Below are 13,123 nucleotides of genomic sequence, written 5' to 3'. Positions count from 1 at the left end.
TTCATGTGGATATTCAGTTGTCAATTTAAGACACTGTTTACTCCCCTACTGAGAGTTCTTGTACTCTTGTCAAAAATCCATTTCCATTTATTATGTCTAGGTTTATTGCTGGACTCTAAATATCTCATTGGTCTATATGACCTGTCTTTATACCAGTACCACTGTATCTGGAGAAATATCTGGCATAAGCTAATAATCACAGCTTTGTAGTAAGATCTGGAGTCATCCAATTTTGTTCTTTTTCTTCATCCTCCCCCTGAGATTATTTTGTTTTGGGTGGGGGAGTCCCATGTAATTGCATGCAGATTTGAGGATCAACTTTTCAGTTTTTCACAAAAGGCCACTGGAATTCTGACAGAGAATAATACTCTTACAATCAGTAAAAACTCATGTATCTATTTTGTCTTCCAGAGGATGGACTGGGTGGGTGGGATTAGTTTACTTCTATATCCAGATAAGAGATAGGTATGGTATGAGTATGGCTTACAGTGGCGAGAGAAAGAACAGGATAAATGTGAGAACTCATTTAGGGTTGGAATTTGGGGAGGTAGCTTATCAGATGGAATGGAGTTATCAAGAATGACATTAAGGTTGGAAGGAAAACAATTCCTCTAATATTCAAATCATTGTCTAATAGCTTGCTTAGCTGACACACTCAGATATCTACAGCCCTGTATGCAGAGAAATGACGATACTAAAAACCACTGTATTGTGCACTTTAAAGGGTTGAAAATTATGTTATGTGAATTGTGTTTCATTAACACACAAAAAACGAGTGATCATCGTAATCTCAATCTTTCAATTCAACATCCAAGCATAATACAAATATGACATCTGCCCTTACCCTCCTCATACACAGTGTGAGATCTGTTACCTTATAGGTTCACGGCTGTGGTGATCTGGGCAGCCTGCTTAGAGAAGAAGTCTACTGTTTGTCACTGAATAACTATAACGCACAGAGTCTCTGTGTGCCTGTGTTGGACACACAGTATCAATAAACAATGGCATATATAGGGTTATTTGTTGTGTAACTTGCACCTAACATCCATCCTAATTACAATTCCAGAGTCAAACTACTAGGAGAAGGATTCTCTCAGGACCCAAGCAAGGGGCTGAGAGAGCAGAGAATGTGTCAGGGAGCTACTGCTATAAGTTGCTTCTTCCATGAACACACAGAGGATGCCATTCCTGTGATGGTGCATTTACTTGATTTCAGCATGGTCGCTTCCGAAATTCACAGTTTCTGGTAACTGCATATAGAATGTAAATGTGTTATTGTTCTCTTCCAGGAAAGAAGGGACGCTGTGTGGTAAATGGGATGACCATGTACAACAGAGCTGTTTGGTCCCCTGAGCCCTGTACTACCTGCCTCTGCTTGGATGGACGAGTGCTATGTGATGAGACCGCCTGCCCCCATCAAACATGCCCCCAGACAGTCACACCTGAAGGAGAATGCTGCCCTGTCTGCTCTGATACTGGTAGGCAGATTTAGTCAAAAACAAAACCACATGTGATTTAGTCTTAAACTTGTATTGGTTTTTATTTGTCACTATCTGAAGTGTTAAATTATGATAAATTAGTCATCAGGGGATTTTAAATACTGGCATGATGATAAATTATTTGGGAAAGTGTATGGTAGGTAAGAAAAATTAAACACCCCGACTTTATCATTCAGGCACTGTCAGACTGAGTACCCTTGGTTCAGATGACATCCTACATCTGACTCTAGCTCTTTTTTTCTTTTTTTTAAGATTTATTTATTCATGCATACAAGAACCAGGGTACAGGCCAGAACTGCAGGAGGGTAAGAGGATTCACCAGAGACAGAGCAGGAAGCAGAACAGGCAGACTGATGGGGAGTAGTGGGCGAGCAGGAGAGGTCTGCTGCGCCATGTGGGTTTCTTCCTGGCAGGCCGGGATCGAACCTGCACGGCAGAGGCTGCAGACAGCTTCACAGTGCTACGCTCAGGCACCTGTGCCACCAGGAGGGCCCCTGACTCCCAGCTCTTGAGGTGATAAAGTTGACACAGCTCATGTCAGTGTGAGGAGCTCTGCTTAACTCCTTACATGTACCTCATTTAATCCAGCTCATCGTGGGTTTAATTATCATGCCAAATGAAGTCAAACAAATAACTCATGGTAAAGAAAGGGAGGAGAGTCTGCATCAGAAGAGAGCAGAGATTCATTCTCAGTCCTGCCTGATCATTATCACTCAATAATCTTAGGAATGAGGGGTGTGGCCCTGAGAGACCGCTTTCTCTGGGGCACAGTATGTGCAGAACGGTCACCACCAGGTTTTGTTGGATGCTCACTGTCATCCCATTCCAGGAGGTTGATATCTGATGAAGCATAGGACCTTAAGGAAGGAACCAATGTCTCCTCCAAGAAAAGCCTAGCCAATGCCTTATGAAATAAACAAATAAATATGTACTAATGTGTTGAGCGAAGGGTAAAGATAGTTTTTTCTATGATCATGCACAAAGGATGATGCAGGATAGGTGTCTACAAAAGTGTCCTGCCAGAAGGAACTTCAGAATACTTAGAATTACATTTTAAGATAGTATGCCTTGAAAAAACATTAGAAAACAGAAGTCTTTAATGAAACCAACTCCTTGGGGGAGAAATACAAGATTCAAAGTTCTCAGACAGTTTTCAAACAACTTGGAATATTCTTGAAACACTGGCTATTTTGGAAAAATAAACTTGGATATACGGGAAGGATTTTAACTGTTTCAATATGATAGCTTTAGTTTCCTTTTACTAATTTTTTCCTATTCTCCTCTCACATGTTCTGCCAGATGTGAAAAAAAAAAAAAACAAACCTCACAGACTTTATAATATATACTTAATTGGAAGCTAAAGTAATTTCTTCAAATAATTTTATTTTCTGAATCTTCTCAGGGAGTAAGTTTATGTGTAGTATTAAATAAAAGCAGGGAGATGACTACGTAAATTGGTAAATCTAGGCACTGTGAACTCCCTCTTCCATAACTCTTCACTCAGAGGTGAGTCTGAAGTCCAGCCTTTCCTGTGTCTTCTCCATGTTCTGCCAAACACAATAATAGCTAAACACAAATACAGATAAATTTTCTACTGTTATCTATTTTATATCATGGAATCTTAAGAAATACTCTTCCTGACTTAAGCCAGGACATGTTTTTTAAGTCTCAAGCAGGAAAAATTATGAGTAGAGAGTCTGGGAAGAAAAAAGAGAACTTTTGATAATTCCAAATTTCAGAGGATGCTTTTAAATCCATGGAGCTAAAAGAAAATCTGACCCCCCCAAAAAAAATCTATAAAAAAAAGTGAGTATCACTATTATAAGCAAGTAAAACATACATCTGTTTCAGTTTTTTTGTTTGAAAATGTACAAATTCTTACTGAACAGTATCTGTTATAAAGGCATCACATCTGATTACACCGCAATCTCACAACAGAACTGCTTACCATTTTGCATCATTTGGCAATATTATTCCCTCTTTAGTCACCAGGTAGCATGATATTCTAGCAAAAGTAAATATTAAGGCCCACATACAAGACAAGAAATGTCTACCACAGATCTTACAAAATAGAAATTTTTGTATTAATAAAAATAAAAATATTAAAATAATTCAGGAAAAAATTTCAAGCTGCATATCATATTTAAACTACACTTAAATACTTGGAGGGAATAATATTTACTAACCTCATTCTATGATTTTTCCTTTTATTAATATTACAACTTGCTCCTTCTGTCTCCTCCTTGTGTGGTCATTAGCCTCCTACTTGCTACTCACTGGCATAGCATTAAATGATAGAAATGAATTTTCTGGTGATTCTTCAGAACAAAGAAAGCCTATCGATTCACTTCATAAGCAGTTGCCACCTCCTCAAGTGGACACAAACCATGCACTGAGGAAAGAGGAATTTCAATTTGAGGAGGATGAAGAGGAAATTAAAGAAGATGAAAGTAGGGAAGGAAATAAAAAGACCTCTGGGCCTAAAAATCAGGGGAGACTTCCCAATGAGGGGCAAAGCAGAGACAGGGGGATAAAGAGGCCTGGAGAGGAGGGGAAGCAGGTGCGCCAGCTGGGAAACCCAACCAGCAAGAAGGATGAGGAGGATGAGGGGAACCAGGAGTCCAAAGAGGATGAGGAGGACGAGGACGTCAGAGGAGATGCCTTCAGGATGCCCTCACGACTCCCCATACCTGCTCCTCCCAGAGGCCAGCCATCTCTGCCCAGCAGGTGCGCTCTGTCCTACAAGACCATCAGTTGTATCGGCACTGACCTCACACAGATACCACCACTAACAGCATCAGAGATAACAAGCCTGGAGCTCATTGGTAAGAGATGTTGGTGTTTTATTTTGAGCTTTATTTTTTTTTTTTTTTAAACAATGGTATACTTTTTTTTTTTTTTTAAGATTTATTTATTTATTTATACAAGCACAGGGTACAGTCAGAAGCGTGGGAGGGTGAGAGAATTCACCAGAGTCAGAGCGGGGAGCAGAGCAGGCAGAAGGACCGAAGCACACTGCTGAGGGGAGCAGCGGGCGGCAGGAGAGGTCTGCGCGCCATGTGGGACCCTCCTCCGGTGGCTGGGGAGCAGCCGGGGATCGAACCGGCGCCGCAGAGGCCGCGGGCAGCTTCGCAACCCAGCGCTCAACTGCTGCGCCATCCGGGAGGCCCTTATTTTGAGCTTTAAAAGTAAATAGGTCTCGGGCCTCCCCTAGTGGCGCAGTGGTTGAGCACTGGGCTGCGAGGTTGCCCACAGCCTCTGCAGCGCTGGTTCGTTCCCCAGCTGCCGGTGAGGGTCCCACAAAAAAAAAAAAAAAAAAAAAACCAAAAAAAACAAAACAAACAAACAAAAAAAAGTAAATAGGTCTCATTGCCTTAGGATGTTATTAATTTCATAATATAAACTGACCCTATAAGGACAAGTTTTCACAATCTTTAAAATACACACTTAGCAGAAGATACTACTTTACTGCCAAATAGCACAGTTAGGTATAAAGCAAATTCCTCCAAATCAAGTCATGATTTGCTACTGACTTTTTCCTTAAGGGCAGTTTTGCTGAAGGCATATTTACATATAGTAAATCTTCCTTATTTTTAATGTGTTATAATGCATATAGTCATGCAACCACTACCCCAATCAAGGTTAACATATTTCTGACACCTCCCGAGCTCCCCTTATGAACTTTCTTGTGTCAGCTGTGGCCACCACTGCTGTTTTCCATCTCTACAGTTATACTGTTTCCAGTATGTCACAGAAACGAACTCACATGGTTGTGTGGCCTGTTTTGGCGGCTTTTACTTACTGCATAAGTAAAATGGCCTGTGAGGCCATCGTGGCTGTTGCATTTATCAGCTGCCTGCTCCTCCATACTCCTGAGTGGTATTCCATCTTTTGGACAGAATACAGGTACCAGCTGAAGGACATCTGGGTTATTTCCATTTCAAGGCAATTATTCATACCACTGCTATAAACAGCCACAAAGAAATAGTCACATGGGCCTAAGTTTCTTTTTCTCTGGGATACATAGCTAGGAATTGCACTGCTGAGGAATACAAAAGTACATGTTAAATTTTATAAGAAACTACTTACTGAACAGTTCCCTAAAAGTGGCTGTAACATTCCTGTCAGAAACGTCAGAGTTCCTACTGCTCCACACCCTGCCATTTGTTTTCCCCTCTCGTTTTTAGTGATTGTGGTGGGTCTGGAGAGGTTCAGATCTTTTGACCCTATATATAAGGCCACCGGAAAGGGTTCAGAGTACAGGAGTGGCATAACCACGGTATGTGTGAGACTGACCAGCAGGGAGACTGAGTCAGTGGATGAGCCTGGGTCTGTGTCTGGGTGACGGAGGCCCATATTGGGGGTTCCCCTAAAGGTGTGAGAATCTGATTAGGGTCCCAAATGTGACTTGAGGGAAACCAAGGAAATTGCCTCAGAAGTAATAAATGACCACATAAGCTAATACTGGTAGATAAAGTCTGACACTTGGTTCAGGATGGCCAATCTCACCAGCAGTGTTCACAGTCTTTCTGACACACACCAGGATCTTCATTCCCCATTCATTTGACCACCTGAGGCATTCCTCTCCTGCCCGATTTGTAGAAGTCTAGAGTCTCATAAAAGATGGATGGCCTGCTCAGAATCATTATCTCAGTTTCATAGGAAGGTCACAGTAGTTTTTATAGAACTCACAATTTGTGGTTTGCTAATTTTCTGGATTTAAAGTCATCAACTAAATGTCCATAGATTGAAGTCATAGCAGTGTAAAACCAGATCTGGAGGTAATTGCAGAGATCTTTCTCCCCATTTCTTATTTAGAGAAGGCAATGATGTTCAGAGTATGTAAGTGATATGCCCTGGATTTCATCAATAAAGTTAATATCACATTTCTGGTCCAGGGTCTCAAAAACATCAATGGGAAAGTATGAAGAAATATAAAAACTGGTTACTATATAACCTTCCAGAAAAACATCTTTGTTGTAAAATGCATAATGCTATAGACTGTCTAGCAAACCACATCCTGGCTGTTTTAAGAGTCTCAGCTAAAACATTATGTACCAAAGCATACCAAGTCCTTAGAGTCAGAATTTTTACTATATTAGTCACAGCCTTATTTTTCTAAACATGTATTTGCTTATATCATATATACTGCATTCTTGTTATGAGTATTGTTTTCTCCTCTAGATTACATTCTCTTTTGCTATCAATGCAATTATACATGCACATGTATATATACATATGCATTCATACATGTGTACACATGTATATGAACATAAGCCTAAAATGATTCCTGTGTGTCCTAGATAATTCCATCATCTCCATTCCGGATGAAACATTTAATGGATTACCCAACTTGAAAAGGCTTGATCTGAGCAGAAATAATATCAGCTCTTCAGGCATAGGTCCCAAAGCCTTCAAGGTAAGCACACACACTGGCTTTGAGTAATGATCCATTTGGACAACCTTCCTATACTTGTATAGGAAGTGGGGAAGAGAAGAATAGGGAGTATAGCGTGGAGAAGGGAGGAAAGTAAAGTGTTTAACTTATAGTTTTCTCCCAAATTAAGAGTTTCCTCTCTGATGTCCCTAAACTGTATTCAAGGTTCTGTTGAATACAGGCTCATTGTTTTATGTGTTTCTAGCTGGTTTTCCTATGCTTTACCCTCTGGGCATCACCACCATCAATGACAAAACTAATGTTTGGATTTGTAAAGTAGTTTCCCCCCAAGTATCTGAAAACATGTTGAAATACGGTCTCCACAATACCTGAGGTACTCCTGGGAATAAAGGAGAGCTTATCTGGAAACTCTATTAACATGTTCAGGCCAGCACACAGAGCTTCCTTATTTTGTGTTGTAGGCAAAATCTGATAAAGGAACTTTAGCAGATGGAAAAAATAACTGTGCTCAGAAATAAGTTAACATGGGGATTGGTTGAGGAGAGAAAACAGGGAAAAGCATAGACTAACCCATCAAAAGATTTAGGTTTGACTGAAATACATTTTAAAGGAAAAAAAGAAGAGAGAATCAAGAAATTTCAAGAAATAAAGGGAGAAACAAGAAAAGTTTTTGTGCATAGACAAATATATATCAATAAGAAGCCTTAAGTAACACATACTACCACTAACCCAAACTATCACTCTGGATGGTCTTCTTTCCACTCTGGACTAATCACTGGTCTCTTCTATGCTCACTTTTTGATTCTCTTTCCAATTCTGGGATGGAAGATAAGAGACTTCCAGGTACCTGATGTCCCCCTGCTCCTGTCACATACTCAGGGTGCCTGTCTCATGCTAGTCACCCTTCTGGTAGAACAGCTGGGATTCCTGTACTTTCCTGTAATTGATCAGGAAGAAAGGCACTATCAGAAACTGCTCCTCTTTTTGTTTGGGGGGTCTCTGTTCCACTCCCATACTGTTGGCACCAGACTGTGAGCACTGCTGAGGTGAATCACCCTGTGTGGCTTCACTGGTACCTCTCCACTGTTGGTCATGCAGGCTTGTTTGGATAATGAAGGTGCACATCTCTAGGCAGTTGAAACTGGGGACCATATACAAATAGGTTGTAATAGTTGTTGCATTTAATTTTGAAGAATTTTCACAATAAATAATGTCATTTTATGATTCTTTCTACTTAGTGTAAATAGAAAACTGAGATTTACTACTACTACTTTGAAAGAATTCAAAATGTTATTTCAATTGTTAGTATCCATGACAGAGTCAGATCACTGCATGATAAACTTTGTGTCTATTGTTGAGAAGGTAAAAACATAAGATCTAGCAAAATATGAACAATCCAGTGGCGATGGGAGCTTTTTCCTGCTTACAAAAGCCACGATATAAATACAGGTGAATAGGATACTAAGCCACTGACTGTAGTTCGATGAGAATGCCTGGAAATAAATGCTATTAACAGGATTCATATCTACTTGGAAGGTAAGCCTGAGTAAATAGAGCAGGTTTCTGAGATATTAGTGATACTTCAAACTAACAAACAAATCAGATATCCTATTATACATCTGTGTACAGACAAAAAAGTGATTTTAAAATTTTCTTTTGAAGCGTCTGAAGAAGTTAACGCGCCTGAATATGGATGGAAATAATCTGGTAGAGATTCCTTCAGGATTACCATCTACATTAGAAGAACTTAAAATCAATGAGAACAATCTTCAGGCTCTGGATGAAGAAAGTTTATCAGGTATTTAACACTTGGTTTTAAGATGTGTCTTCTCATAACCTTTCTTCTGTAGTTGTGTAAATATTTTATTTGCAGTGCTGCCAAAAGAATACTTAGTAATGCTTTTTAGGTCACTTTACCATTTATGTTGACAAAATTTATTTTAACTAATCACTAATGGAACTTTAAAAAAGGTATTTTAAATGCACTGTCTTCAAAAAGTACTCCATCATCATGTGTCCTTAACAACAGGTATGTGTTTTGAGAAATGTGTTGTTAGGTGATTTTGTCTGTTGTGAACATCATAGAGCACACGGACACAAACTTGAATGGTGCAGCCTACCACAGGCTATATTGACAGGCCACTGTCATCTATGCAACCTGTTGTTGACTGATCGGTCATTAAGCAACACATGATTGTATAAAAGTATAAAAAAAAACTTGCAATGATTTAGGTTCTCATCATTCACAATGCTGTAACTGAGCTACTAATTGAATTACTAATAAAGAGTCAACCATGTAACGAACTGGCTGATGTTTTGGTGCCTGACAATGATACCAACACAGCACCCTGGCTTGCTGACTAGTCTCCTTTCTCACTACTACATTCTCAAGACATCCACCCACAACTACTGTCACCACCACACATTTTGCTATTTTAACTCATCATGTGTTTGCACAGGAGTGTGATGTATAAAGTATGGGTAAGTGGGCACATAAGTAGGTGTGTGACCATTAGCACATGAGCTCTGTGGCAGTCTTGTTTATGAGGCTGCTCTGACCTTCTGGCACTCATGTATCCATAAGGGACATGTGCCCACAAGGCAAGATGGATAGCTTGGCCATCCAAGGGATAGGCCTCAGGGAGGCTGCCACCTTCTTGCTGTGATATGGTTGGAATCTATTCTTCCCAGGGTCATTTCTGGAACAAGCGGGATAACTGAAGTCATCATAATGTGAACAATAAAAAACAGCATTACATTTAGCTTTTCATGAATTCTAGCTAATGTCTTATATTAGGTTATGTGCTTCTTTAAGACAATGGCTGCCAATTTTTTCTGGTATAGCTCTTGAGGTATTGTGCCCAACACATTATTGGATTTGAAATATATTTACTATGGTAATGTTGGATAACCAAGCTTTTAAAAGAATAAAACAATTCAATTCTTTCCTTTTATTCCCCCAAACTTCATTGGAACAAAATTCTTCTGGTGAGGAGGAAAAAACAATAATGATGAGAATTGCCAAATCTGAGGATTACAGAATTATGGAAAGACTATTTCCAGATGGGCTTCACAGTACACACGAAAACCATTAATGAACACAAATTTTGACGAGTTTTTCATATGGAAAAGGCATTAGAAAATTCAATTTCTAAGTTGAATTCTAAATGCTAGGTGAAATAGGCACAAAAGGAAAACCATCTTGGAAGAACATACTAATGGCTATATGTGAACTCCTGTGAGATCATATGTTATAAAATAGAAGTCCTGATTTGGAAAGTGCTCAACTGCTTCTCTGTACTCTTCTCTCATATGCACAGTACTTCTATATTCCCAGAGAGTCAACTCTGGAGGTCTTAGCCCATACAGGTTGCTAGTGAGGAAGTTCTCAACCGTCATCTCCACTGAGGACGAGTGGGCTCTTAGTCCCATCCCTGTGCTAGCCACTTGGGTGCTAGGTTCTTAGTCCTGTTCTGATGTTGGTCCCTTGAGTGCTGAATTCTTAGTCCTGTTTAAATGATGGCCCTTAGATCCTAGACTCTTAGTCTCATTCCTGTGCCGGCTCTTGGGGTTTGGATTTTCTTGTGACTGCTGCAGTCATTGGAGCTTCTCGACTCCTGAGTCCCGTGCATGTGACCGGTGAGGCTGGCTGTAAGTGAGCAGGGTAAGCCCAAGTATAGGCCACCCCTGGTGCTGTGGCACTGCTCTTTTCCTGGGTGGAAGTCCTGACCTGACCATTAAAGGCTGTTGCTCTTGTGTTATCTCTCTCATGACAGGTCTTCACTCATGATCTTTCAGAGAAGTGGGGAGGTAGGGGCACTCCAGGAAGAGAAACAGCATGTATACCTGTGGATCTGGGGGTGAGAAACAAGACATGGGTAACACAAGACAGTGCAGGACTGAATGTGCCATATGAGGTACAGGATGCTTACACAGGACCCACTGAGAGGTCTGCATCCCACTAAGAAAGGAGGGGGGCTGTGCATGCAAAAAGGAGGGACAGCAAGAGAAATATGGGCATGCTTACAAACATTTTCCGCCTTCACTCTTGATCATTGTGGACCTCTAGAAAAGATAGTGTGCTGTTGGCTACTTGTAATGCCTCTGAGGCTGTGTCATCATGCATGTCCATCCACATGCATGACATGTCATGTCACCTCCCCCACACAAAAATATGTGTTGTGTGTTGTTTCTCTCTTGCTTATGAAATCATGTAATGACCATTAGTCTACTTCTACCTGTCATCAGAAAACCTCTACAACATTCCAAAACCTCAACTATATAATAAACTAGATAAATACGCTGGATTCTCAACATCCTTAGTTTTCGAAATTTAAGAGAAATGCAGAAATATAACACTCATCATAATTTACTAATTTGCCTTCCTACTTCCTGTCTTGTGGTTCATCAACTGATCCTAACCACAACCATCAGATTAATCTGTCATGCTGACCCCACTATGCAGAGAAGGGTAAAGACCCTGCAAAATCTACTTTTGCAACCAGCAAACTTCACCCAGGAACCCTGAGCACACCCATGTGGGTTTTCACACGCATACGTGTGCACCTGGCTGCTCAGCCTCTGTTTCCACCTCCATCTTTTTATCCCCGACAGCCTGACTCCACTGTACTTTCATACTATTCACAACTGCCCTACCTTCTCTTTGCCATCTTCTAGCATCTCTTATCTGTATTCCTCTTGCTTATACTATGCTCTGCTCCTCTGATATGCCCAAGCATAGGAACTGATGTGCACAGAGCATTCGGTGCAATGCCCACAACTTGAGTTCAGTATGAAAACAACCCATGTCCTAGAAATCCTGGCCACTGAACAAAGTCCAAAGTTACACCCTGAGTTTTGACTCACGCCTCTGGGCACCATCACTGCTGAGCTGTCCATTCTCTTTTTTAAAACTTCCAATCAATGTGGATCATACTACTCTTGAAGCCAGCAGAAATAATTTAGAAAAAAAACATGTTTGTATAAAGGCTTCCTTGGTAGCTCAATCTGAATATGTGGAGAATGTTTGACTTTTCTCCCTTCAAAATGTACTTTTGGCTGCATTCTCTGCCAGGAAATGAATAACTGTGATGGGAATTCATGTTCTTTCCCATTGCTGCAACTCCCTGTTCAGAGGCTGAGGGTTCACTGGGCAGAGCATTCTTTTCTGGGTCCTGGAAAGGGAAGCACCCCTTGTAGACAATCCTATCTGTCACCATCATGCTGCCTGTACACGAGCTGTCCTGTAAAACCCTCCAGTGACCTTCACCAAACTGTTACCTTTTGCTTCCCTGTGTGACTGCCTCATTAGGGCTCCCTAACCCTCCTCCCTGTCTCTTTCCCCTCTACTCCAAGCTCTCTTCTCTAACCTCGCCCCCTTTGTACCTTGACTTTGTTCCCTGCCTCTTTTCCCCTATCTACATCCTGACCTCCCTGCCCCCTTCCCTTTGTACCCACTCTTCTTCTTATACCCCCTGTTCCCCTTTGCACCTTGACTCTCCTCCCTAGCTCCCTTGTCCCTCCTCTCTGTATCCCGATTCTCCTTGTCCTCTCCGGCCCCTCTGCACCCAACTCTCCTCCCGGTTTACTCCTCCTCTATACCCCAACTCTCCCCCTTTCATACATCCCCTTCTCTGTTCTGTGTACATACTTTCATTATATAGCATCCCAAATTTCTTTCCACATGCACCTCTCTTTGGCCCATGCATTCGGCATTTGGCTCTGGCTATGGCACATTTGGATCTTGCAAATTGATTAAAAGGCTCGATAGGGGAGTATATAAAAAGAAACTACAGCATCTGTCTTCCAAAGACGCTGAACACCTCATAGGACATTTTGAAAGGGTATAGAAATTGCATGTTTTTTCAATTATCCTAATGTCCTAATAATTTTTTTTTAAATAGGCTTAAATCAATTGGTCACCTTAGAAATGGAAGGGAACAATCTCAGTGAAATCAATGTCAATCCACTAGCTTTCAAACCTCTGAAGAGCCTATCCTACCTGCGTCTGGGAAGAAATAAATTCAGAATTATACCACAGGGTCTTCCTGATTCTATTGAGGTATCAATGTTTTTCTTTATTGTTTTATATTTTAAATACAACGGAAGAAAGCATATATTTTAAAAGATTATTATGAAGCATATTAAACATAGTAGTTTCAGTGCTAATATATAGTGGTTACCATAATTTGAGAACTGCTTTCTTGTCAATCAATACAAAACTATG

At 40.7% G+C, this 13,123-nt stretch overlaps 2 protein-coding genes across 4 annotated transcripts in view; one reads left to right on the top strand and one right to left on the bottom strand.

Moving 5' to 3' along the window:
- CENPP (centromere protein P) overlaps positions 1–13,123 on the bottom strand; it is a 174,510-nt gene that overhangs the window by 57,193 nt on the left and 104,194 nt on the right. The window lies entirely within an intron of this gene.
- ECM2 (extracellular matrix protein 2) overlaps positions 1–13,123 on the top strand; it is a 42,428-nt gene that overhangs the window by 19,640 nt on the left and 9,665 nt on the right. For 2 of the 3 annotated variants that reach the window (XM_037492205.2, XM_037492204.2), the window contains 5 exons: positions 1,290–1,478; positions 3,758–4,324; positions 6,803–6,918; positions 8,560–8,695; positions 12,801–12,958. In XM_037492205.2, coding sequence (XP_037348102.1) covers positions 1,290–1,478; positions 3,758–4,324; positions 6,803–6,918; positions 8,560–8,695; positions 12,801–12,958 — 1,166 coding nt within the window. The remainder of the gene's footprint in view (positions 1–1,289; positions 1,479–3,757; positions 4,325–6,802; positions 6,919–8,559; positions 8,696–12,800; positions 12,959–13,123) is intronic. The other variant, XM_037492206.2, reaches the window with a different exon arrangement.

The sequence above is a fragment of the Talpa occidentalis genome, unplaced genomic scaffold, assembly GCF_014898055.3.
Source record: "Talpa occidentalis isolate TD23 unplaced genomic scaffold, MPIMG_talOcc4v2.1 talOcc4.7, whole genome shotgun sequence".
Lineage (NCBI taxonomy): Eukaryota > Metazoa > Chordata > Mammalia > Eulipotyphla > Talpidae > Talpa > Talpa occidentalis.
Note: the sequence above shows the minus strand (reverse complement) of the source record. Positions and strands in the feature narration are given on the sequence as shown.